Source organism: Carassius gibelio, chromosome B2 (assembly GCF_023724105.1).
Source record: "Carassius gibelio isolate Cgi1373 ecotype wild population from Czech Republic chromosome B2, carGib1.2-hapl.c, whole genome shotgun sequence".
Taxonomy (NCBI): domain Eukaryota; kingdom Metazoa; phylum Chordata; class Actinopteri; order Cypriniformes; family Cyprinidae; genus Carassius; species Carassius gibelio.
Window position 1 is genome coordinate 12,735,229 of NC_068397.1, and position 26,123 is coordinate 12,761,351.

Below are 26,123 nucleotides of genomic sequence, written 5' to 3' on the forward strand. Positions count from 1 at the left end.
TCCTTCAGGAGAAAAATACGGAGCGAGAAGGAGAGAGAGACAGAGAGAGGGAGAGTACAGAAAGGGGGGAATAAATGGATGCAGGGATGGAAGGTGAGTCATACTGCTAACCAGTTAAACCTTTATCATATAATAATTGTCTATTGTCTCATTCAGATGGGTGAGAGTTTGTATTGAAAGCTTACAGAAGATCTGGATGAGTGTCTGGATGAGAAACAAAGAAACAGAGAGAAAGAAAACGATTTGAGAGAGGACGAAACAGATAAGTGTAAAAAAAGAGAAAAAGAAAGACGGAAAGCAGAGAAATTTAAGAGCGGAAGAGAGAGAAAGGAAGCCGATTGGAGGTGGGAGGCCGGTATTCAGTCAGGCGGATGTGCCAGACGCATACTAGAGCACAAACCAACCTGCCAGGCAAAATGAAATTCCCATTATTTTTAATTAATCCCTAATTAAAATATATTACTCCACAGATTCCGCAAATCTCTCTTAATATGCAAATGCAGCCCACTGAAAGATATTTACATATCATTAATTAAAGTAGTGCATTCTTTTAGACTAACGAGCTGTGGTCCAAGTCTGCCAAAGAAAACCTCAACTTACACAGCAGAGAAAAAGAGGAGAGAGAGAGAGAGTGAAAGAGAGAGAGAGCAACAGCGTGCTGGACGCCGACTGAAGCAGGAGACTGGCAATATGGCTGCCACCTCACTAACAAAATATAGCTTGGCATTATAGCTAAAAGAGTCATATCTCAAAACTCTTCAACCTTTTGACAATGTGTGATAAATATGGTGGAATTTAAAGGGGTGTTATTTACAAGTAACCAAGCAGATACTGTAGCAAGTAAAAAAAAAAAATAATAATAATAATGCTAAAAATAATATGATTTTTTACAAAAATGAACACACAAATTCATTGAATATGCATCAATAGTACATTAACTAAAACATTTTGGTCATATTTTATTTTTAGGTTCAATTCTCGCTATATTAACAAGCCATTAACTATGACTTTTGCCTCAATAAATTCCTACTTAATTTATATTTAGTAAGGTAGTTGTAAAGAATATGGTTATTCAGAATATGCGCTTTATTTGTATTAATAAACAGCCAAAATGTTAATAATAGACACACTAATGCTTAACTAGTTAATTGAGAATTGGTCCCTATAAAGTGTTACCAAAATTTTAATATACAATACTGGGAACAGCAAACACATATATTATTATTATTATCATTCACTGAATTGGATAGTTTGAACTGATTTATGTAAATTATTAAAACTTATCAACTCCATCTTAAAGCTTTCACATAAAGAAGAACAGAAAAATTAATCTAATGACACAGTGCATTATATATATATATATATATAGAGAGAGAGAGAGAGAGAGAGAGAGAGAGAGAGAGAGCGTCCGATAAATCCAATAAAAATCAAATGTTAAAAACAATGTTTTTGCTACAAAGAAAACTGTTCTGAAATCCCACAAATGACATTTGCCTTAAAACACGGACTTGGACAGAGTGGTTCCTAGGTTTATATTGCACAAACGTGCAGCCAAATTCAACATACACACAATGTGCCTTGTATTTGAGAGGGGGCACAATAAATGGAGGCGACTGGGCAGAATTCATTAAGTTGATAACCGCGGGCTCCATTACACAACTCCACAGCACTGTAATGACTTCTGAGGATTGGGGGAATGAGAAACACGGCAAAAAGAGTAACATGTAGAAAAAGAAAATGAAAGGTTTGACTGAAAAAGAGAAAATGACGGAGAGAGAAGGGATGGTTGGCGGGTTTCACTTCTGAACCAAAAGTCATGACAGCGAAAAAGCTTCGCTAATGCTAACTGTGCATATATTGTGATAACATACAGCTCCCTGGTAATTTGGTAGCAGAATGTTGGTTGACCCACAGAAACATAAAAAAGTGTTTCAGTTCACAAGCATAACCTCTGCTCACCAAACAGTCATCTGATACCAGCAGGTTAATTGCTAAAACAGACATGACATGCAGAGGAAGCACTAACAGAAAGCACAGGAAAAATGATCATGACACTTGCAAGACTGATTTATAGAGTGCTGTCGGTGCTGTCCATGACATATTATGATGCTTGTGAACGTCCTGTTCAGCATGTGAAATCAAGCATCCTTCCTGTCTCAATCAAAGGGTATTGTGCTCTTAACTTATCATTCCGCATTCATTTATTATTTAAACAGTGATTGAACGCTTGTGTTAAAAGTAAAGCCATAATTAGCATTAGGGAAACTCTGAATTTAGTCGAAGCCCCAAGTTTATCATTAAGTTAAGTGTCAATTAAATAATTACAGCAAAAGCAAATTGTTACTGAACATAAGTTGATGTACACTGTAGTCTGCAACCATTTAAAAAATGATATTTTTATAGTACAAAACCAGCTGTGTTTGCCAGAATTAACTTGAAAAATATAACAGCAGTGTTTAAGCTATTACGAGATGGCATACTGGTTACTGTATGCTTTACAACTTATTACTGTATATTTTTATAAGTGAGACAATATACTCTTACTACTTGAACTATCAAAATCTGCTTACACCTAAACAGTGATTGATAACCTGTTTTAAAAATATAAAATCCACATCATGAATTTAAAGTTCATTGTAAGTGGTTTGTCTATAAAACGGTCAATACTCTTACAGTATATTTGACACAAAGGGTCACATACACAAATAAAAAAAATGACATGATGGTATATAAATGCTTGAAATCTATAAATGATATGATAATTCATAGTTTTGTTCTGTAAAGATTACAACATTAAAACATGTTTTTTAAACAGTGATTAATAAAGAACAGTGATAAAACACCAGAAAACACAACAAATGTAGCTGGTTTTTGAGAAGATACACATCTGGAATCAGTCACTGTGCCATGAAAATTATAGAATATACATATAAAGCATTAATTACACATCAAATGTTCGTCCTTCCATCCTTCAAAATATCACTTCAACAAACATCGTGCAACAATTAAAACATACAAATTCATAAATAGGATCTTTCCTGAAGATCTTTAACACCGCATACAAAACTACTACATGAAACAACTGAGAATATTCCCATTCATTGACCAGACGCATCTGTCAGAGTTTTGGTAGGGAAAGCCTGGCATTCGTAGTCTTTGAATGATCCCTCAACCAACATATCGTGTGGATCTGGCTAATGATAATCATGAATCTTAATGGCAGGCCATTCATTTCATAAATCCTGTCGGGCTTGTTTGCTGAAGAAGCTTTAAAAACCATCCTTCATTAATGTTAACAGGCTTTTTTAGTGGAGGCCAGTTGTGGTCAGGTCTACATGGCAGGTTTCCCAGGCTTGTTACGTTGATTCCCACCACACCCAACCCTGATTGGCACAGAGATCCATCACTCATGACTAAGATCCGCCCCATTGGTTTATTTTAGTCCTTCTTGAGCAATACAGTGAGTGGAAGGTTAACAGCTAGTGAAGCAAAGCTAAAAGCTCTCAAGATTCATTGTTTTGAACGCTTGCTTATTGAAATCGCACAATGGATCGTAATAGTTGCTATAAACTATAAGCTCCTATAAAAAGAAATTTCGGTGACATCCCAGAGGAAGCCAAAATTGCAAAGAGTAGAAATGTACTCCCACTTTCTGACTACACGGCAATTACAAAGCAACAAGCCAGATGCTTTTTTAGAATCAAATTCAAGAGCCACTACATTGAAAATGTCAACATACCAGCCTCAGGATCATCATGAGTATCATAAGAATCGTAAGAAATGATTGAGATGCTACGCTCAATTAGCATGATATAAAAGTGCCCCATAAAAACTTACAGTGATATGAGCAAAACAGAATAACTAGCTCAGAAATAACAAATCCCGAACCCTGACTTGAAAAGATCTCAGCGTCTACTTCTAGTGAAACTACTCGCTATGTGCAGAGTGTTTCACAGATAACCGATTTAATTTGTTTTTCATTACTCCCTTTAGCAAACTGCGAGTAAACAAAGATGCAAGAGGTGTCAGATTAATGTCAGACATGCAATAAAAACGCATTGTTTTCACACTTTATTTTCTGCATTAGTGTCTTTCTTGTGACCATGGTATTCTGGGACATTAAGCATTATAATTATAACATCTCCTCACTCCCTAATTAACTTAAACATCCATATTTCACAAACAGCTAATAATACTAACACATTCGTTACAACCCACTAACATAAATAAATGACTTAATTTGGCATGGGAATGATAGTATTTGTTGGAAATGTTCTTGTTACTGTTGTCAGAACAGCCGCTCGCATTTTATACACACCGGACACACATGGAAATGTGTGTGTGTGTCTCCTCTCACACTTTATGCTGACACATCTGAATATGGACAATGTGGCAGGCACGAGAAAAAGGACGTTATTAATATTATATAAGACAACATGCTTCAAGCATTCTGTTGAGAGTAATGGGGGGCTAGTCTGGGTGTGTGTGTGTGTGTGTGTGTGTGGATGGGGGATATCTGTGAAGACACACTAAATTTGGACAGTAAGGAGTTTCACCCTGTCAGCGTGGTACACCGCACATTTGAAACGGCCCATTTAACTGCAGCACGCGCCTATCCGCTGTGCTCATTTACATACTTCAGTGAGGCCCTGATGGATGAAGATGGATGAGAGAAAATCAACCTCGCTGAAACAACTGTTATATCAAGGTTAAACTATCCACAAAGCTCTTAACCTGTGCAGCTTTATCTCCCTGCTGCTTATATCAATTCATCAATAGCGCCTTATCGGGGAGGATTTCCGAAATACGTTCACTATGAGGTGTGGTAATAGGAAATCAAATGAAGGCAAAGTGTATGTAGATATAAGAACTGTCAGGGGATATTACCTTGAAAAACAGTGGGCAACAGGAGAAGCCAAACAGCTGTTTCAGCTCTTGCTTTAAAGCTAAAAGATTTTTTTTTTTTAACTTCTATTTGAATATAATATAACATAATATAATGAAAGTGAAAAAAGTGACGTGACATTCAGCCAAGTATGGTGACCCATACTCAGAATTTGTGCTCTGCATTTAACCCATCCAAAGTGCACACACACACAGCAATGAACACACACAAACCGTGAACACACACCCAGAGCAGTGGGCAGCCATTTATGCTGCGGCGCCTGGGGAACAGTTGTGGGTTCGATGCCTTGCTCAAAGACACCTAAGTCGCGTTTTTGCCGGAGTGAGATTCAAACGCACAACCCTAGGGTTAGGAGTCAAACTCTCTAACCACTAAGCCACGACTTCCCAAAATAATACAATATAATATGGATTTCATTTTAAATTAGAAAGGATCACGTGGACATTATAAATTGTAGCTTTAGAAATAATATTTGATTTGATTCAACATAAAATGTATTAGGCTACACATAAACATTAACCTATAACAAACTATGGAACATAAAAGAAGAGAATTTGAGAAACATCTCAGTATTTTTTGGTTATACAATGAAAGTCATTGGTAACTAAAACAGCTTTTACCAAACAGACTTCAAAATATCTTCATGTTCCACAAAAGAAAGGTTTGAAACGACATGAGTAAATTATGACAGAATTATATATATTTTTTAACTATCCCTTTAATAAGGATGATGATAATGGTGATTATTATTATTATTATTATTATTATTATTAAATGATTTTCTTCTCTAAACAGGAAACAAAATCTGGCAGGAGGTGGCATTAAATGTCTTCATTCAGTTCGTTCAAAACACAAATTCTTTCAGGAACTAAACAACGCTATACGCGCAACAATCCTGCTATGGCTTTGAAGGTAATATGTTCTCTGCAAAATTGAGCAAAAACACATAATATTGTGCTTAAAATATAAAACAATATCAACTTCTTATTTACTGAAAATGTAATCTCTGAAAATGTAATCAAAGTTACGTAAATGCATTGCTAGTTACGTTACTTTTTTCTCTATTAAATGTATGAGATCCAAGCATACAAGCTCCCGATAAGTCTTTATTCACTGGTGTATGTTTGTAGCAATAGCCAAAAATACATTGTAAGGATCAAAATTATAGATTTTTCTTTTATGCCAAAATTCATTAGAATATTAAGGAGAGATCATGTTCCATATATATATATATATATATATATATATATATATATATATATATATATATATATATATTTTTTTTTTTTTTTTTTTTTTTTTTTTTTTTTTTAGATTCCAGATTTAGTTGTATCTCAGCCAAATACTGTCTATCCTAACAAACCATACATCAATGGAAAGCTTATTTATTCACCTTCCAGATGATTTATAAATCTTAATTTTGAAAGAAAAAATTGGACCTTATGTCTAGTTTTGTGGTCCACGGTCACATTTGTTATTAAAGCATCATCATTCACAAAACACTGTCATTTTTAACTACAGCAAGCGGCTGCTGCATGCATGGTTTGGCATGACAGAACGCCAGCAAAGAGAGCTGCATTTATAATCTCCAAAAGACATCTCAGTTCATCGCAATCTCACAAATCTCTGTTATAACACAATAAATATATGCATAATGAATCTTTCATAATGTCTACAATCCCTGTGTTATAATGAGAGGATTCGTGAGCATGCAAATTTCAGCACTGCATTGCTGAATGCTTCAAACATGTGTTATAGCCTATAGAAACTACATATGCTTGCATCTGTTAATCGTTTACATATTATATTAGTTCATGTTGCTCTTGTGCAAAAGATGAATAACAATTTACTGGTTTTAGATATTTTATATTTTGCGGAAGTCCCATGAATCATACACACACACACGAGTGTGTGCACTCGCCCATCTTGTCCCACGTTGCATGGGGTCCCGCGGGAGCAATCTCTAGATTATAAAACACTGCATTCTGTCATCAATGTAACGCAGCAGCAACATATAGAGACCTCGGCTTGTAACTATACTCTAACTACTATTACTACTAAGTTAATATAAAAGTAATCAAATTACAGTAACGTGTTACTAAGTAATGTATTACTGCACTGTTTATGAAGTTGTTGCCCTGCATCAATGTAAGATGACGTACAGGTCTTGGGTCGGGGCCAGTACGTTAACTGCATTAAAACATTTCAGTAATGTTCTTTTTTCAAAACTAATTAATTAAGTGAATGCGTTAAACTGACAGCCCTAATCACATAATATAATATAATATAATATAATATAATATAATATAATATAATATAATATAATATAATATAATATAATATAATATAATATAATATAATCAACTAGTGTGAGATGTTATATGTTTATCATAATATGATATTTTTGTCCAAATCAAGCAGCCCTACTTTGAATTGGATGTATATTCTGGGAAAAGACAATCACCTCAGAGTGAGTTCCTGTTTAAAGCAGATATAAATAAAGAAAGGCCATCAAGTCTTTTATAATGGCACTCAGAGCTTCATCCTCCAAAAAAAACACAGTCAGTAGGGTAGAGAACACAATGTCAAAAGCTAGCCTGACGGCACAAGCCTCCGATGAGAGTTCTCCAGTCGATAAGGATTCGATGGCGAAGGTTTGGCTTCAGGTCGAGGTAAACTCTACTGCACATGCCTTGACATCTTACTGTTCTTTTTTCTGGCAGGAGGCTTGAAATGCAATATATCACTAGAACAGCCTTCTTCCTCCCCTACTCCCAAATGCACACACACACACACAAACACACACACCTGCCACCCATGTTTCCATCTGTGCTCTCAGCAACAGAAGACCTACTAGACAAGAGCTGCTAAAAGTGGTTATGTAGGACAGCGGAGCACAATGCTATGTAATGCTTATGCTTATGCAAAAGGCAAAAACGGAAAATGACAGTCATTAATAGGATTCCAGGAGTTAACTGTCCATAACTAACTCTGCCAAAGGCAAGCTGGCAAACAGAGAGAATCAGGAGTGTGTGTGTGCGCGCGTGTGTGTGTGTATTCAGGGACAGTGAGCATACACTACACAAACAGTTCTCAGTTTAGAAACGAACTATAATAGCAAACATGCAATTAACCGAAAGATGCGAGACCTGCGTCCTCAAGGTCAGACGCTATTGAACATTTTGTGTTCAGCATACAGGAAGTAATTACCACCCACATAATTACAGAAGGTGACTGTGTTGCAATTCACAAACGCACCATATTGCCTTCGAATCATTTCATTCTTCACCTAGCGCATTTTCGAGGGGAAGCCCACTGAGCTATTGCAAGACCTTGAATTCCTTGCCACATGGGGGCTCTTTGTTTCCCCTCGATTAAGCTTGCCTGAGTGTTCAGGGCATAGTGTGTCACGGTTCCTCAGTGTGTGTGGTTGCCAGGCGGCCGTGGTGAGCGCTGACCCCTGCTAAAGCTCCTGCTCCTTACCCCGCTGTGCTAAAAGCTACCTACGCGCTCACTGGCCACCATGTTGGGAAGTGATCCAAATCCACCTCCTCGTGCTCCCCTTGCACGCTCTGCTCCTCCGCACTCGGGCCTGCATTCAGCCGCATCTGCTGCGTGTTAAAACATTTTCTCCTGTCACAACTTAAAGCGTATGTGGTTGATTGTTTTCTCCAACAAATTTTAACATTCTGGCACTATCAAAACATTTCTCGACCTGTTTGACATGCCAACAGTGGTTCAACCAATGGTGTGAGTTTGAGGCGGGGCTATCTGTTTTAATGACCAATGACAGATGGGGGAATGTTTGGGAAACCTTTTTGAAAACAGCCATTGTTTTTTTGCTAATTTATTTGCTGATGACAAACTTATAAAAATGTCTATTTAATTTAAGTTCTACAACTTTGAAAACGTTGACTCTAGAACTTTAACTCAAAGTAATCTTCAAAAGTAATGTACTTGAATTTATGTTCATTTTCAGAGTAAAATGCAAAAATATACATAAACGTACATGAGTATATACAGACCCCTTTTTATATAAAAAGACATAATGTGAGTTTTCATAATATATATAATATCATAATATATATATTACCATTTAAGGGTTTTGGGTCAATAAGATTGTTTAATGTTTTTTGAAAGAAAGAATATGGGCCATATGTATAATGGGCGCAAATGCATTTGCTATTTAAACAACGTGGTGCAGGACGAATATTTTTACATATTCAAAAGTTAATTTATTCCTGCAATGGCGAAACTGAATTGCCCACCAGTGCCAGAAATCTGGCAAGTTGGTGCTCAAAAAACATTTATTATTATAATAAATATTGAGAACCATTGTGCTGCTGTATATAAATATATATATATATATATATATATATATATACACACACACACACACACACACAGTGATTCTTTGATGAACATAAAGTTTAAAAAAGCAGGACTTATTTGAAATAGAAATCTTTTGTAACATTACAATATATACTGTATGAACTTTTGTTCATAAAAGTAGTACATATCCATTTATTCAACCTGATCTAATTTTATTAAAACCATTACATTTCAAATTAGAAATATATATTAAAATGCATTAATAAAATGTACTGAAGTATGCACTGTACTCTATATAGCAACCAAAAGACATTATGTAGGCCAACGTTTTCATGATATATCCTTTATGAAAGTACGCCTCAAGAAAATCCACATGAACAAGTTCTTCATGAAAATGGTAAAAGTGGTAATTCACAGTTGAATTCATCATTCACCCACAAAATTCTATCTATAACCAGACCTAAAACTAGAATTCTTTCTGCTTTAAAGCATTGCCAATCAGAAAGAAACACAACCGAGGACGGTGGCTTAATTCATCATGTCTCTCCTTCACTCTCGCGGAGAGAAAATATGTACACTCATGTATGTGCTCACGGAGGGGGTTACGCAGGCTCATAGCCAGCCCTTTTGTTTCTCACGGCAGCGCCAGCTTCATTAGCATAAATTAGAATATTTCACGGCAAGAGAGCGACTCATAGCTATGCGTTACCTTCACATAACGACACACGTCCTCCCGCACCCCTCGACTCTATCTCCTCGCCCGCTGTAAAATCTAACCCCCCTGCTGATTAAAGAGAGTGGAAGGGATCTTTAGCACAGCCACACCACGCCAATAGCATTACATTAATCTACATTAGAAACATTCACTACATGCTAAACCACTCAGGCAACATGCCTCTTCCCCAGCACACTCTGTATTTCATGTCATTAGCTTAAAGTATATGGAATGAATATGAAAATACACTTCCCTGTTGAGACATTCCCTCAAGTAAAATACTAAGACGTGGCTGAGGCAACACTATAATTGTATGGTGAAATCTAACAAAGGTAGACGATATCAGTGTCATTTTATTACGCTAACACACGATCTATGAAATGAAAACGTGTGTAAAAGTCTTTTTTTATGATGTGAATAGAGTCTACAGGATGTTTTAGGTCACACAGCTACTCAGTGCGAGTGTGTGTGTGTGTGTGTGTGTGCAGGTCCTCAATCTCTCCACGTTTCTCTGAATACAGGATACGACAGCGAATAAATGTTGATTCCGTCCAATGAGCGCGTGTCGACTGACAGTGTTCCTAAACTGCGGCGAAAGGCGGCCATTAATCTTGGTCTGGTTTAAGTAGCATATATTAATTTGTGTCATTTTTACTAAGTCGAGACAGGAAGGGGCGCTCGCCAGTCTGTGTTTGACTGCTCACAGCAGCGGGAGAAGGGGGGGAACTGATGGCTGGGGGGAATAAAGGGGGGTCTTTTATGTATTGAGCCGCTACCGTCGTCAAAATCAAACAGCGGGACGCGGGAGAGCGGCAATCGCCGGCCTTTGAATTAAACTAAATGAACTCCTGTGGTGTTGGTATGGCAACCGTAGCTGAAAACGGCACCGCCTTTTACACTTAAGACACGTAAGGAAATGAATGAATTGAAATGTGTTTGTAACGATGAGGATTTGGTGGCAGAGAGAGCCCTAATGCTTTTATATGGATCACGGCCATTGACTGCACCGCTGAGGGGCTGAGTCTGACTCCACAGAGACAATAATAGCATCTGCAGAGCCTTTTACTGTAATTCGCTTTTTTACACTGAGCTACAAACTGCACCACAGACTAATATCAGACAGAAAAAAAAAGAAGCTCAGTCGCATCTGCAAGCAAATTTCCTCTCTAAAGCAATTTTTAATCCAATAAGTGAGTAGATGTTTTCGCTGTAATGGCTCTGAATATGATATCTGTCAGACAACTATGAACAAAGCTCAGTTTGCAGAATGGCTGGCATTGATGCTGTAGATATCCAAACCGGCCAGCGCTGCCATGCTTTAATGCACTTTAAATGCATTCAAATCTTTTGAAAGGAAATATTAAATGACCATTACGATTATCGTGCCTTACACTAAAACAAACATAACAGTTTGTATTAGTAGCCAATTCATGCAAGAATGAGAAACGGCATGTTCCTTATTCATTTATACTGTAGTTATATTTATAGTTATAATTATAGCATGGCACTGTTTTCTTTTTACACGAGCAACTCACGTTTTCAGGGTCTCAAAGCGGCTTGAACCGAGTAAATGCTGCTTCACACAAACTCCATCTCTGCATCTGCTCAGAGTTTAAGTCGATTATAATGTTGGGAATGCAATAAATGCCAACCACCTTCTCAAACTTGTAATTAATGAGAAGTGCTTATAAACCAGTTTTGGTCAACAAAAGAGAAGCTTTAAGGCCCCCACTGCGATTTTCTGCCAAAATAAAAAGCTTGACAGTTTAACATTTAAAAATAAAGATATTAAGACAGCCATTAAGAATTCATTTTGTAAATTTACATTTGTGCTTATTTTTTGTGTGAAATTTTACAATTTTAAATATTTCGTATTTTGTTTCGTATTTTATTAAGTAATAATAATAATTAATAACAACATTAATGCTATATAAACACAAAATTGTGCAGCCCTTCATAAAGCACAGAAAATATGGAGTTTTGAAAAATTTTAGCGCAATCACAATTTTGATCACATAAGACACGATAAGACTTTTTCTCCAAATCATGCAGCTCTACTCGAGTGCAAAATCCTGCTGAGTGCTGATGATTAACTTCATGTGTTGTGATACCTTACGTACAGGAAAGGAGGAGGGCTGGTTTCAAATAAAGGTTTTGATCCTAAAGCAATGTGAAACAATATTAACATGATGTCGTCAGCCAAGACTCTGTACAGAATGTAGGTACGAAATGCAACAGTTTCAAAAAGGCCCAGCATAACCTTAAGCCATGTCAATAATTATTCCAATAAAATGAGGGTTTGGGTTCCTTTATTGACCATCCGCAGGAGGAAAACACCTCCCACACAAAAAGCGCTTCTTCACTATTCACACGGGCAACCTGTTATCAGAGCTAATTAGAGACTCCCACCTCCGTTATACATTTCTGTAATTAGGCTCTTAAAACATGATTAACATGTCTCAATTACGCCAGTCATCATTTGCATAATTTATAAGGAGCTCTAATTGCGAGTGAGTTTAGACTTGAAGCTGGGTAATAACAGAAACACACAGGAAACATTATGCTGCTACTGAGGCATGTCCGTTCCAACGGCCCTAAGTATGATTAGCAATCACGTTCCAAATAAAACAGGAGGAGGAGAGACTCCCCTCATGTAGCTGTAGCAAACCCAATATTTCTCCACAATTCACCACGACGGTCGTTAGATATCTTGCCAGCTCTAAAATTACGTGGCGCACAAAGAACAAATGAGTTAAGGAATGAAGCCCAAACTTTATTAAGCATGGTGTTGCAAGCACTGATACCGCTACAATAAAGGTAAAAGAACGCTGTGAAAAAATATGTGAAATATTACAAGAGTAATACGTCAAAATACAACTCTTACAAAATGTACTCTGTTTACTTGTTTTCTCATCTCATAATGGCTATATTAATATATGAAAGAAAGACATTTATTTTGATGTTAAAAGATATTTTGTAAGATTTTGCAGCTGGATCTTCTGTTAAAGGTAAATGAATCACTACTCTGAGACAAGTGTGAGATGCGTGGGAGGTTCTATCACTCATTTGACATGAGATACAAGTAAGGACATGCTTGTTAGTGTCTGCACGTGCCGGGTTAGATGATAACAGTGTATCAAATATCTCCATACTGCTTTTAGCAAAATGCACATGCCAGAAAGCATCATATGTTGATTGCCACCTTCAAAGAACTTCTGAAGTCTACATGAAATGGGATGTTTCGATTTGGAAAAATGTATATTTTCTAAATATAAGTTTTTGATCTTACTGTAAACAATCTCATTCAAATGTTCATCATAATATGTAAGAAAATACACTTACTACTATATATATATATATATATATATATATATATATATATATATTATACATACATACATACATATACATATACATATACATATATATATATATATATATATATATATATATATATATATATATATATATATATATATATATATATATATATATATAATTAGATCCATCCAGAAGTAGGGTCAATGACATAAAACTCATTTTTGTCTGTCAATTAAAAATACATAAAAAATCCTATTCATAGATATAATTATTTGAATACCTGTATACTATGAGGAGAATGTTTCTAATTTCCCAATTACACTTCGTTATAAATGTATAAATGTTTAAGGGCATAAAACTCCTGCAGACCATTAGGATTTTGTGACTAGGACAATACATTACTTCAAATATCAGATCATTTTTATGACAAGGCAAGGTTAGTTCAGGCTGTAAAATGTCATGTGGTCCAACCGAATCCTCAAAAACATAATGATATTTATTAATAATACAAGCACAATATCTGAAAAGAAAAACTTTTACCTTTGAAAATGTGTGTACTCACATGTATAGAATTTTTAAGTTACAACACATTACATTTTTAGGAGAAAATGTATTTTTACTTTTGTAACCAGCTTGAACTAACTCTAACCCTGGCATGATTAAAAAAGAATTTTCCTTCTCTTTTAAGTGGCATTTTTTTGTTTCTGTCATCGACCCTCTACGGTTCAGCGAGTTCAAGCTAAGTTTAAGTTTATTTTCCGAAGCTCTGTTCATGATCGGGCAAATGTATGTCCATGTGAAACAGGCCTGATGTAAGCCCCAAGGGTAAAAGGAGCTGAAACCCGATACCAACAAACTTTCAAGTTAATGTCAACGTTTCCAAACGCAGGCATCTATATGTGCCACTCACCCAATTCAAACACACACAGCGGCCTTGCATTTCCAAGAGCATTCAGTGTACACAAATACATGAAGGCTTTAAATAATCCCAAACACTTGCGGTGCTAAAGCAGCCTTGTTTAATAGCCCCCACCCGCATCACATCCTGTTTCGTGAGCTGCAATACTTGTTTATACTCGCGCACGCCGGCCTGTGCCATGTAAGCTCGGTCAGGCCCTGTGTAAAAATACACGGCGAGGTCAGGAGTTCAGGCCGGCTCTGTCTGCTGCTGGCACACCGTACTGCCCCGCTTGTCAGCTGCTTGCCAGAGGAGGTCTCATCACCACAGCTCCCCCCCGCACGGCTGTCAACACTGCGACGCCACTAACACGCCGCCATGCAACACGTGGTGAGCACCGGGCAACTCGCAGCCGTGTCAATCTCGGCAAGACGGCCGTAGGTTACAAAGAATTACAGGAGCCGTGTCATTTCGTGCTCTCTCAACACGTCTGCAGATGAAATATATTAGCGGAGCGAAAATTTATTGTTCCTGTCGAAGAAACTGTGTCGTGTCTGAATAGGAATTACGAGTTGTGCTTAAAGCAGCAGGCTGAGGTGCCCGAGGTGATGACGCGGTTGATCCAACCATTCAAAGTTCTTGTAAATCAAGGTTATTGTGAGCACAAAAAGTTCCTTTTTTAAAAACACAGAGCCACTGTTTCATTGAGGCAAGGCTCCATGACCTCCACAGTCTGTTATGAAAGCTAAGACACCACTGCTCCACAGCACGCCAGCCATTTCAACAAAACAGACCTGCTATGGATTTAATAACCTCGCTTTTCTGGAATCCACCTGGGACTCTGCCGCTGCAACAATGTAAAACCATGAATGAGGCTGACTCTTTATTAAAAAAAAAAATTTAAAAAGGGCTGACAAAAATGGTGGCTGCTCTCATTTGGGCGCTCAGCACATTTGCAGTAAATGTCACGGCGGAGGTTTGAGCCATTTTCTCCGTGGCGGCGCTGGATTTTTAGTGGTGTCTGTCTGTGCAGTGTGAAATTACACCCTCACATTAAAAAGAGACGGAAGTGAACCGAGGTGCAGCTCATGGCTAATTCTGTAGGAGAGAGCACAGGGGGGTTTAATGTACAAGGACCTTTCAAATCAACCATCAGGGCTTGAGTTCTTTTATTTTCACTGTTTGCTTAACCAAATTCCCGACAGCATTTTCAATAGTATTAGAAACTGACATCTAAAAACACTGAATCTTTTATTATCTTCTTCTTCTTCTTTCTATTTTCGGAGTGCTTTCTTAAGTCACTACCAGGCTACTATCAATAGAATCTACTGTTAAAGCACCAAAAATCTTTTTTTCTCTCTCAATTCCCAGGCCAGAGCTAAAAAAAAAAAAAAATAGAAAAACTACTGAAATAGTTTGTAAATGTTTGATGGATTAAATAAAACAAATATATTTTTATTTTACACACACACACACACACACACACATATATATATATATATATATATATATATATTAGTGGTGTCAAAATTAGCATGTTAACGCAGGCGATTCATTTTTTTCATTTTAACACGTTAAAAATATTTAACGCAATTAACTAAGGGGCGGGGCTACAGTAGGGTTGGTCACCCCACTCACTGCAGCTTCTGTCACGTTTTCTCTTGATAAGAAGTGCATTTATTACATCTGAACAGGAGACGTTTCAGGCGCGCACTCCACTTCACTTCAGCGCAAGGAACAAGTCAAGCGAGCCCGGAAACAGTACTTTGCACGAATCGTGTGCTCTTTAATTGCACACAAAGAACCCGGCGCGCGGTAGCCTGTATCCTTTCATATCAGAGTGCGAAATAAAACATGTGCATGCAATGTTGTGGTCAGTTAAGTCATGAAGTTACCAAAAAGGCGATTAAAGCTGCCTTAAAACTGTGCATGCATATAATATATTTCATATGAGTCACATTTAAAAATATGTCTCTGAAATGGTTTTCCAAACTGCCGTGGAGCAGCCCAGCACTGTTTAACTCATCAAACACATCCAATTTAACTCTTCAGCTCATCAATAGAGACTTTAAGACCTGAAGTGGGTCAGAAAAGGTAAAAAGATTTGAGAAAAAATATAATGCATGTCAGATCCATGTCAGGTTCAGAGGTGGCAGCTCCTAAAGAAACAGCAGCCAAAACAACCTTAAAACCAGCTGCTGTGGCGTCTATTAATCAAAGGACAAAGAAAAAAAAGAGGAAGGACTTTTATTGCTTTAAGGAATCATCTATGTTTAATTTAGAATTTAGTGTTTGATCATTTCAATTTCTGTATATTTCTGCTGAAGGACACAAGTAAATATGAGATTTATTATAAATGGTTTATGTGGAAATTGTGTTAAGTTCACTTAAATTAGAAGTTATTTTTTCCAGTAAAATGTATAGCTCTCCATTATACTGTTATGTTGAATGGGCATGGTCAATGGTTAAATATAGCGGGGGGGGGGGGGGGTATCAGTATCACTAATACTGGCCTTCAGTCACACAAAAAAGATGCCATTAAACAAATATTTAAAAATATACTGTATTTATGTTTTTGTACATCCATTTGAAGATTGAATGTGAAATTATTGCAATATAAAGTATATTTAAAAACGTTAATGTTGGGTGGGATTAATCGCAATTAGTTTCAGAAAAAGCGCACTAATATGTATATCTGTGTGTGTGTGTGTGTGTGTGTCTTTACAATATCCTTCCTCCCACTTCCTTCAACAACTGGAAAGCCCAAACTTGTTTTGTGTTTTCAAAATGAAAAAAAAAAAAAACAGGAATCAGCTGATGTTAATATTTTTACACAAACACTGATCAAATGCAAGAAGGATTGATTCTGATGATCCGATGCGCCTAATGAAGTCCTGAGAGAGAAAAGCAACCGCGGCACAAGCGAGGAAGCTGAGATGAACCCCCCTGACAAAAACAACACCAGAGCTGTGTTCGAAAACAAACAAAAGCTCAACATGAGGTGTGTGTGGGGGGAGGGGGTGGCTTCTCACACTGTACACTGAGATAAAAAGAAGAGAATATAGACCAAACAAACAACTCATTTACACACCGCGACATCACAACTATAATTTGACCAAAAAAATCCCCATCTTTATAATTGAACATTTTTTATAGCATGTTTGGAGTCTAAACGGGTTCATCTCTCCAGTCAAAAGCCCTGCAGGTTCCTGGTTGCCAGGAACTGTGGGAAGAGAAGCAGGAGCAAAAAGCCAGGAAGAGGTCCAAGTCACTTTGTTCTTCATCTTGGAAACGAACTTTGAGTGAACCCCGGGTGACGCCAGACAGTTCAAAAGAGCCAGGCATAACTCTTTCCCTTCTTGGAGAACCTTGCTAAACAAGAGGAGGAAAAAAAGCGAACCTAGTGCCATAAGGCCCCTGTGATCGCGGATACAGTGGCCCTCTGAAGCCCTTTTCAGTCGGTCAGAATCTCACTGAGGAGGGGGGAACCTCTCCACTGCAGTGCCTTTTAGACAGTGTGGCAGAGAGCCAAATTCAGCTACAATGTAATGAAATCCTTGTAAATTACACTTTGGGGCTAATTAGAAGGAAGATAGGACAGTGTTTTTGTTTAGTTTTTTTCTGACATTTTTTGTTGTTTCTCATTGTAGCAATCTGCCTCGGAAAAACCTTCACTCAGGGACAATCGTATAATCAAAACAGCATGTTCATTTCACTCTAATGAATAGCGCTTCTGGTGGACTTTTTAAACTGCTCATAAAGTGCCTTACTCAACCAGCTACATTTTAATCAAACAAAACCTTCAAAATATATCCATTAACAATTTAGAATTTGCATCAAGCCAGACAGCGCAGAAAAAGAAAAAAAAAGAGTATTTCGCAAGAAGTCGAGTTTATAAAACTCAGATGAGCATTATCAAAACCATGAGGCAGAGTAACTTAAAGTTAACAGGCAAAATTGAATGATTTTTTGCAATTTAATGAGTAAAATAACATTCTAAAATCCTATTTTCAAACTAAAGACATTGATATTCTCATATACTGTAGGCTATAAAAGTAAAATAACACAAGAAAAAGCCTCATCTTTAGTGCTCAATGCAGCATAACATAACCAATGATACAATACAATGTAAAATGCTGTATTAAGTAATTCACTTCAGCTCAGCTGCAAAAATTATAATCCTAGCACACAATATAATAATAACTATCTATCTGAGGAATCTGAGTGCGGTATGACTCACACATTATCTGAATAGCGTGACTTTTTGTGTTATTATTGTAATATCAGAACTTTGACATGGTGCAGTCTTGACTCTAACTGCAAATTCTCCTCTGTCTGAATATCTAATAACGCACATTCTCACAAGACACGCAATACATCACTGTATTAAAGAGCTCTGTAGCAAAAAAATAATAATAAATCAATATTTCAATATTCAGCTTAATGCGATAACTGGATTTAAACAAAGGGTAGAACTTGCAACTTTTTTGCTTTCTGTTCTCTATGTACTGTAAGACAGGTAAACCCACCTGTTTTTTCTTTTATTTCACACAGGACGTTGAATAGAGCCGGCTTCATTCTGTGACAGTTCAGCGCATGTTTCCTAAAAACACAAACAGAAAATAAATATCAAGCCGTCACTATGCATGACCTGTCAAAACTGTCAAAACACAGACATTAGGCTTAGGAGGAATGTCTGCTGTGTCTGATGGAAATGTGTTTTTGAGTATTTTACAAATAACATTTGATAGAAGACAGCTGACAAATGCCTCTAAATTGTGCAGCACTTTTTGGAAGTGTGTTACATGAGCAAAAAATAAAAAAAAGTCAGAATATTTCACGTGCATCATAGATGGCATCATAAATTGGATTGCAAAGGAAAAATACTAGCAAATTCACAACACATTCACAAGGGCACAACACATACTGAAATGAATATTAAACCACAAATACAAAGTGCATATCAGCATAAGAGTACTTTAATATGTGTGGTTATTTCTACAAACCCCATTTTAAGTATTATTGCAAAAGTAACATTTCTGCAAGTATTTTATTTTATTGTATATTCAACTGTTTTGACAGTTGCTAAGGCTAGTAGGGTCAAGTGAGTATTTTTTGTCAACACTTCAATCATGTAAATTAGTCTTGAACTAGATACTTAATAACTAGTTAATTACAACTAAATGAATGAGTTTTATTTCATAGAATATTTGTATGGAAAGTAACATATTTAACAACGTACGAGTAGACGACAGAAAAACTGTGGCCACTTTGTCATTTTACAGTTATGGACTTTCTTATAAATACGTAAAATTAAACGTTTAAATGTGCATACTTGGTAACGCTTATTTCTTTGCTCGATTCTAAGGTGCTTGCAGTCCAATAAATAAATAAACTAGGACTGAATCCACCCGCAACGTGTAGTAAGTCTATATGGCACTGAATCAATGCGCTTTCTCATTTGTAACCTGCGAGATCCAGAGCAATTGGAAATCGAAACGATGCATCTGGGAAGAAGAAGAAGACAGCTGAGATTGTGCAAAAAAAAAGCACACGGAGGTGACTGAAGCATGTTTGTAACGCAAAATAAAAATTACGCATAAATAAAAGTTTGCAAGAAGACGCCAAAAGACGGTGCGCTTCGGGTGTTGCGTAAAAATATAAAGCACTAACGCTACTATGAAGTTAACAACACAGAGACAGCATGCATACATTCTTGGATATATACCTGGCTTGAGCCTCGTCCAGACTTTGGTCGGTTATGGTCATGATTTGTTGTAATATGTCTCCAATGTCCTGTTTCCTTCCCTCGCCGTCCGCTCCTCCTGTGCCATCCTGCATATGCTGCGCCAGGCCGGGGTGTCCGGCCATGCCCACCCCGTGAGAGGAGTGCATCAACCGGGGCTGATCATCCATCCTCGCCGCTGTTCTCTAGACTCTGGTGACTTTTTCAATTTTCGCTTAGAAGAAGGAAAATTCCTTCAGGAACTCTCTCCGTCACTCCCCCTTTTCTTTCTGGGTGTCAGGAGCGCGCTTACAACATGGAGAGAGGGGAGAAAATGCAAAGCTCCTTCTCACAGCTGGTTTGGGTGAAATCTGATCTGGAGAGCTGCTTTAGGATCAAGCCACTCCTGCTCTTGCCACCAAAGCCAAGACAACAGAGCCCAACTTAGTCTAAGGGCTGCTGTAATCCTGTGTAATCTGCGACTCTGCCGCGCAACTCCTTGTTTCCTTTGACAGCTTTACGATTGGAACAGCTTTAAGACGTGCTTTGAAGGCGTTAAACGTGGGGAGAGAAGTGCTTTTGTTTCGCACAGGTCTGCTGGCAACACTGACACATAGCGAGAGGCTCCGCCCACCAGCACTGGCACATAACAATGGGGCGCCGCCCATCAGCCGTGATTGGACGAGAGTGCGCTGCTGGCCCCGCCTCGCTTCTTCCACGATACGTCAATCATATTCCCGAGGAAGGTGGGTCGCCGTAATAAGCTTTAAGATGTGGCGTTAGCGCCGGGAACTGGACAGGGTGGTAACACGGTGATGGATAGAGGTTGAACATGAAAATAAATAATGGTGCTTGGCATAAAGCCTCTCTGTCCGCTCGTTTCCACCGTCAACCACGACTGGAGCTCCATGTCATCTCATTCTGCAAATGATATTGATCGTTAAAGATGTCTTTCATATTACTCCACTAGTGTAAATATATGACCAAATTAATTTAGTAATTTATTTATTTAGTTCGGAGTTTCTGAACTGAGTTGTCAATGCATTTTTACATATAGTCAATAAAAATTTGAAGTCAAACTTCAAATGTGAACATTTGTAGATTCATGACTGGTGTAAAAATGAGGAGAGCTGTTTAATTCTAGTTTACCCATCTGAAAGATTACGTCGGTCTGTGTCAAAATCCCAACATGTCATAACACAGATAGGGCTACCATATTTGATACATATAATATTTACAGGGTTTATTAAAGTATCATGCAGATTGCTCTGTCAAATAAATCATGATCATATCACATGTAAACATTTAGTGTAAAGGTGAGGGTATATACTGTGTGTGTGTATATATACTGTATAGATAGATAGATAGATAGATAGATAGATAGATAGATAGATAGATAGATAGATAGATAGATAGATAGATAGATAGATAGATAGATAGATAGATAGATAGATAGATAGATAGATAGATAGATAGATATATTCATTACTCCTCCACCATGATCACTCAATGTGTCTTGGAAAAATGATCAGACAGGCAGTTTGCTCTTCCATGTGGTCTATTTAATGGTATTAAATTCACTGGCTATTGACATGGAGCTCAGAATGTGGCAGAAATGTCACGCTCTGGCTGCAGGTGCTGGGAAAAGGACCAATAAAGAGAGTGTTAAATGATGCCTGAGTACCCATCACTGGAGCAAATATTCCAGAAGCACCACTCCAGCTATTCATACGTCTCATCCCCGTGCTCAACATATGAGGTGTGTCACCTTCCATTATGTTCCTTGTGAAAAACGACACCACTTTAACCTGTCCTACTTAGGAGGTGACTGCTGACATATACTGGTCGTATAGGTAATATCACAACTTTTTATTGCATGCAATATAATCAATTTCAGAGAGCAGAAAAGATACGGTAGGGATTATGTAGAAATCACTCAATGCATTATGACTGTATTCAGAGCTCATGTATTACATTCATGTCTTACACTTTTCTTTTCTTTTTTTCTTTTTTGATTGCAATGATAAATGGTTTATTAAACAAAAACTTTTACCAACAAAGACAGATAAAGTGCAAAATGTAAATAAATAAATGAATGAAACCGCTAAATATAATATTTAGTGCTTTAGTTTGGGGATAAATTCTCACTATTTAATTTTTAACTATGACTTTTGCTGTAATAAGCTCCTTAGTAGTAACTATTACTAAGAAGCTACTTAGTAATAGTTAGTTGTTAAGTTTAAATGTGGGTAGGATTAATGGATCTAAAATATGGTCAAGCTGAATAAGACATTAATATGGGCTTTATAATTACCAATAAACAGCCGATGTGCTAGTAGAATGCATGCTAATAAGCAACTAGCTAATAGTGGGGATTGGTCCCTAAACTAAAGTGTCACCTTCCATTTCTGTCCTATTTTACATTAGCAACAACCAAACCAATATAAAGAGAAAACAAATATTTTACAAATCACATCGTACAAATAAATACGTAAAACAAAAGACTTTTATTTAAAAAAAAAACAAAAAAACATGAAGGTCCATGCCTAAATCTAACCATCAGTGAAGTGTAAGCAGATTTTACAAAAATGAATAAATAAGATTATATTAATTTATAAGAATTAGCCAACATTTCACAAAAAGTAAAGTACAACGGGATTAAGCAAAAAAAAAAAAGAAAAAAAAAGAAAAAAAAATATATTTTTTTAATACATATACATATGTATGTATGTGTATATATATATATATATATATATATATATATATATATATATATATATATATATATATATATATATATATATATATATATATACACACATACATATATATATATATATATATATATATATATATATATATATATATATATATATACACACATACATATATATATTTAATAAGGCATAAGCATGTCATATGAAAACATGCAATTGATAAAGTACAAAATCCTATGAATTAGCCAAAAAATTGCCAAGATGTTAAATAGTTACAAATTGCCATGATGAGATCATACTGGAAATTCATGTTCCTTTGTGAATGATGGCAAAATGTGATCCCTACTCTTGGGTAAAAGACATTTTTTACACCACAGTAGAAGTTAAATCGATCCATCAGATTTCTCATTAGCTGAAGAAGAAGAGGAACTAGTTAATGATAAAAGGAATTGGCCCTGCTGCTGCGATAGTATCTGAAGACTGCTGGGCTGGAACAGATGTATAGGCTAAGTGACCTTCCTCTGTGGAACCAGACCTCAATGATTGCCTGACCTCTTCACAGCTATAGCCTACAGCCAGAAAAGACTCTACTGCATGATGTACTATAGCCACACAGCTCAATGTCAAACATCTTCCGAACCAAACGGGAAGGAATACAGTGTTTTTGCTCTAAGTACTGACTCACTGCTGCTTGTTTACTTGTCCAGAAAGTTTAGTAGAAACATTGCAAAAATGAAACTGCTGCATAAACAGTATGAACATCTCTTATTAATGAAGAAAAATGCAACACCAGGCTTGAATATTAGCCTTTTGATATAGTTTGCCATATTTGAACATTTCCCGGTCATTCTAGCAGTGTCAGAAATTGCCCGCACATTAAAAAACTGATGCCCAGTCTGAATTTACAATGAGCTTCACGCAGCAAATAACACACTTACTGATATTTGACATTCTCTTGTAGACGCTTGAACTCTTGTGGTTTGAATTTAGAGTAGTTCGGTTTTCCCTACCGATCAGCAGTTCTGTATTCCCAGCGGTGAGAGGAGCACATTGTGCTGCTGCTGAACACTTTTCTAGCTCACTCGTTTCATTCATATTTATGCCAGCTCATCTAAATTGTCCTCTCTAATAACGTGTGATCTGCATACTCTCACTTATATCAAGCACATTCATCTTTTCCAAAGCTTTGGAAACATTTAAATAGTTGTAAATGGTTGTGCACTGCGAGGCTGAATAGTTGGGTGAATGAAAAATAAGAGCATCCACAATAAAAAAAAGAAAAATAGAAATGTCTTTGGATTTTTGTTGATTTCATGTTTTTAAATAATTCTATAGAATTTTAAAGGGGCAATGACCTGAGAAGCTAAAATTCCCTTGGTCTTTTGAAATATAAGATCTCATTGTAATATAAAAACATCCTGTAAATTTCAGAACTTTCAGAATTTTGTTATTAGTCTTAAAACAGCTTATTCCAAAATAACAGTTTGTGCAATGTACCACTCTGTGATGTAATAGTGTGAATAAGCACCTCAAAAGAAGATCAACATCACTGTCTGTTTAGCCCCACCCACCGATTCACACATGTAGTATAAATAACGAGAGGCAAGCGCAGGTCTGCACAGAAAACAAATGATAAAGATGGCTGTGCAGTGTCATGTTGTAGAAAAACAATCTTTGCATTGCCTTCCTTCTGATCTTAACATTGGGAAAGATGAACTTTATGAATTTAATTTTAATGACGAGCCAGACTGCATCAATAATAACTTGATCCTTTGTTCATTTCATTTTACCGCAGATTTGTTTACAAACAAGGCACAATTCAATGCGGCATTTTCAGAAAGATTGAAACTGAAAGATGATGGTGTGTGAGCTCATACTCCGTATGAGTAACTGTTTTTATTACATGGTCTGCATTCTGATGAGGAAGGTCAAATCAGGACAGGAAATAACATATTACTTCTAAATTATGATATTTTCTAATGTATGTCTTGATAACAATATAAGTGAACCTCAGAGAACATACAAATTAAATAACAAAAGGAGTTCATGACCCCATTGAAGAAAATGTTCAATTTAATGACAATTTAATAAATGTCTTTATCATCAACATTAATACATTTTCCTATACATCTCATTGGGTAAGAACAACCAAAGCACGTAACATTAGGGATGTAGAATAAGATCAAGTAGAATGAGGCATTAATGTGCTCTTAACTAGCACTAATACATGGCTAATATTCCAGTAATATGCATGCCAATAAGCAACTATTCTAAAGTGTTACCATGATCACTAATTAATTAATTAGTTGTTGTTGTTGTTTTCTTCATTTTGATATCAGTATAGTTGTCCACTCTGAATATATATATTTTTTTTCCTTTGAATAATGAATGACACATTGACCCTTAAGCTCTCAGACAAATGAAATATTCGTAATTTTTTTTGCCTTTTCATTTTCACCACTGGCAATTTTCGATGCCAGGGGACAGACAAAATGCTAAAACAGAGAGATTGACAGTTATGATATCATGTTGCACAATTAGCCCGTTACAGAATATGAAAGTGTTTTTTATTGCGTGCAACATTGTGAAGGATTGCCAGAAGAGTTGTGTTTCATGTCAAACCCCTATTGGGATTCAATCTGCATCAATCATTTATTATTCTTAAGTAAGACATTAGATTCTCATCACCTCTGTCATGCCACGGTGTAACAGAGGCTGAGTAAAGCACTTCATGACACGTCTATTGATCACTGTTGCACGGTAAGTGCGGACCAGGTTGAGAAGACATTGCAGTGCTGCAAGCTTCAAGTACATCTCTCAGGGGGAGGCTGTGATGAAATATTCAGTTGTTTGGGGGCGTCGTATCCCCAAAGCATGTATAAACGGCAGTGTGAAATAGAGAGAACTGGACACAGCTTGAGTCTGCATCAAGTGCAAAGCCGAAAACCTCTCCATCTCCTTAGACTTAAGACAGGGCTAGAGGAATTAAACTTTCATTGAGCTTTAAATGGGTTACAGGTCAGCGGTTGATTCAGCGTTTTGCGCTTTTCCAAAGCTTTGGGGATAAGAAGAAATCTGGCCTGTTCTCTTAACATTGCATCTCTGAGGAACAAGTTAGTTTTTTATGTCATTACCTTTAGTAGTCATGTTATAAATACAGCAAACAACCAAATCAAAAGCGGGAACAATGTCACCCTGCTATTTCATACGCAAAAAGCTGGTTTCCATAATAAAATGCTGAAACGTTGGTTACTGGTAAGTTTAACTCATTTAAATGTCTCTTTCGGAGCGTTTCTCCCGTGCATCCCTCCACAAACCTGTCAGTTTTCTAGGCCATTGTGAGGACACACACCACGCAGCAGCTCCTGACCACAGGAAAAAGGGAGCGGGACCTGTCATAAAGCATTCTCATTTACGGCTGCAGGGTGGATGCCTGGAGAAATAGAAAGAGAGAGAGAGAGAGAGAGAGAGAGAGAGAGAGAGAGTGAACACTACTGTAAATGTCAAGA

The 26,123-nt window shown here is 36.9% G+C and overlaps 1 protein-coding gene and 1 long non-coding RNA gene across 3 annotated transcripts in view; both read right to left on the reverse strand.

Moving 5' to 3' along the window:
- Positions 1-20,500, reverse strand: part of LOC127951029 (pre-B-cell leukemia transcription factor 1) — a 64,439-nt gene extending 43,939 nt beyond the window's left edge. The window contains exons 1-2 of one of the 2 annotated variants that reach the window (XM_052548631.1): positions 19,901-20,500; positions 18,702-18,775 (exon numbers count right to left, since the gene is read on the reverse strand). In XM_052548631.1, the coding sequence (XP_052404591.1) occupies positions 18,702-18,775; positions 19,901-20,088 (262 nt within the window). In that variant the 5' untranslated portion in view covers positions 20,089-20,500. The remainder of the gene's footprint in view (positions 1-18,701; positions 18,776-19,900) is intronic. The other variant, XM_052548632.1, reaches the window with a different exon arrangement.
- Positions 1-26,123, reverse strand: part of LOC127951034 (uncharacterized) — a 198,204-nt gene that overhangs the window by 108,877 nt on the left and 63,204 nt on the right. The gene's annotated exons all lie outside the window — the stretch shown is intronic.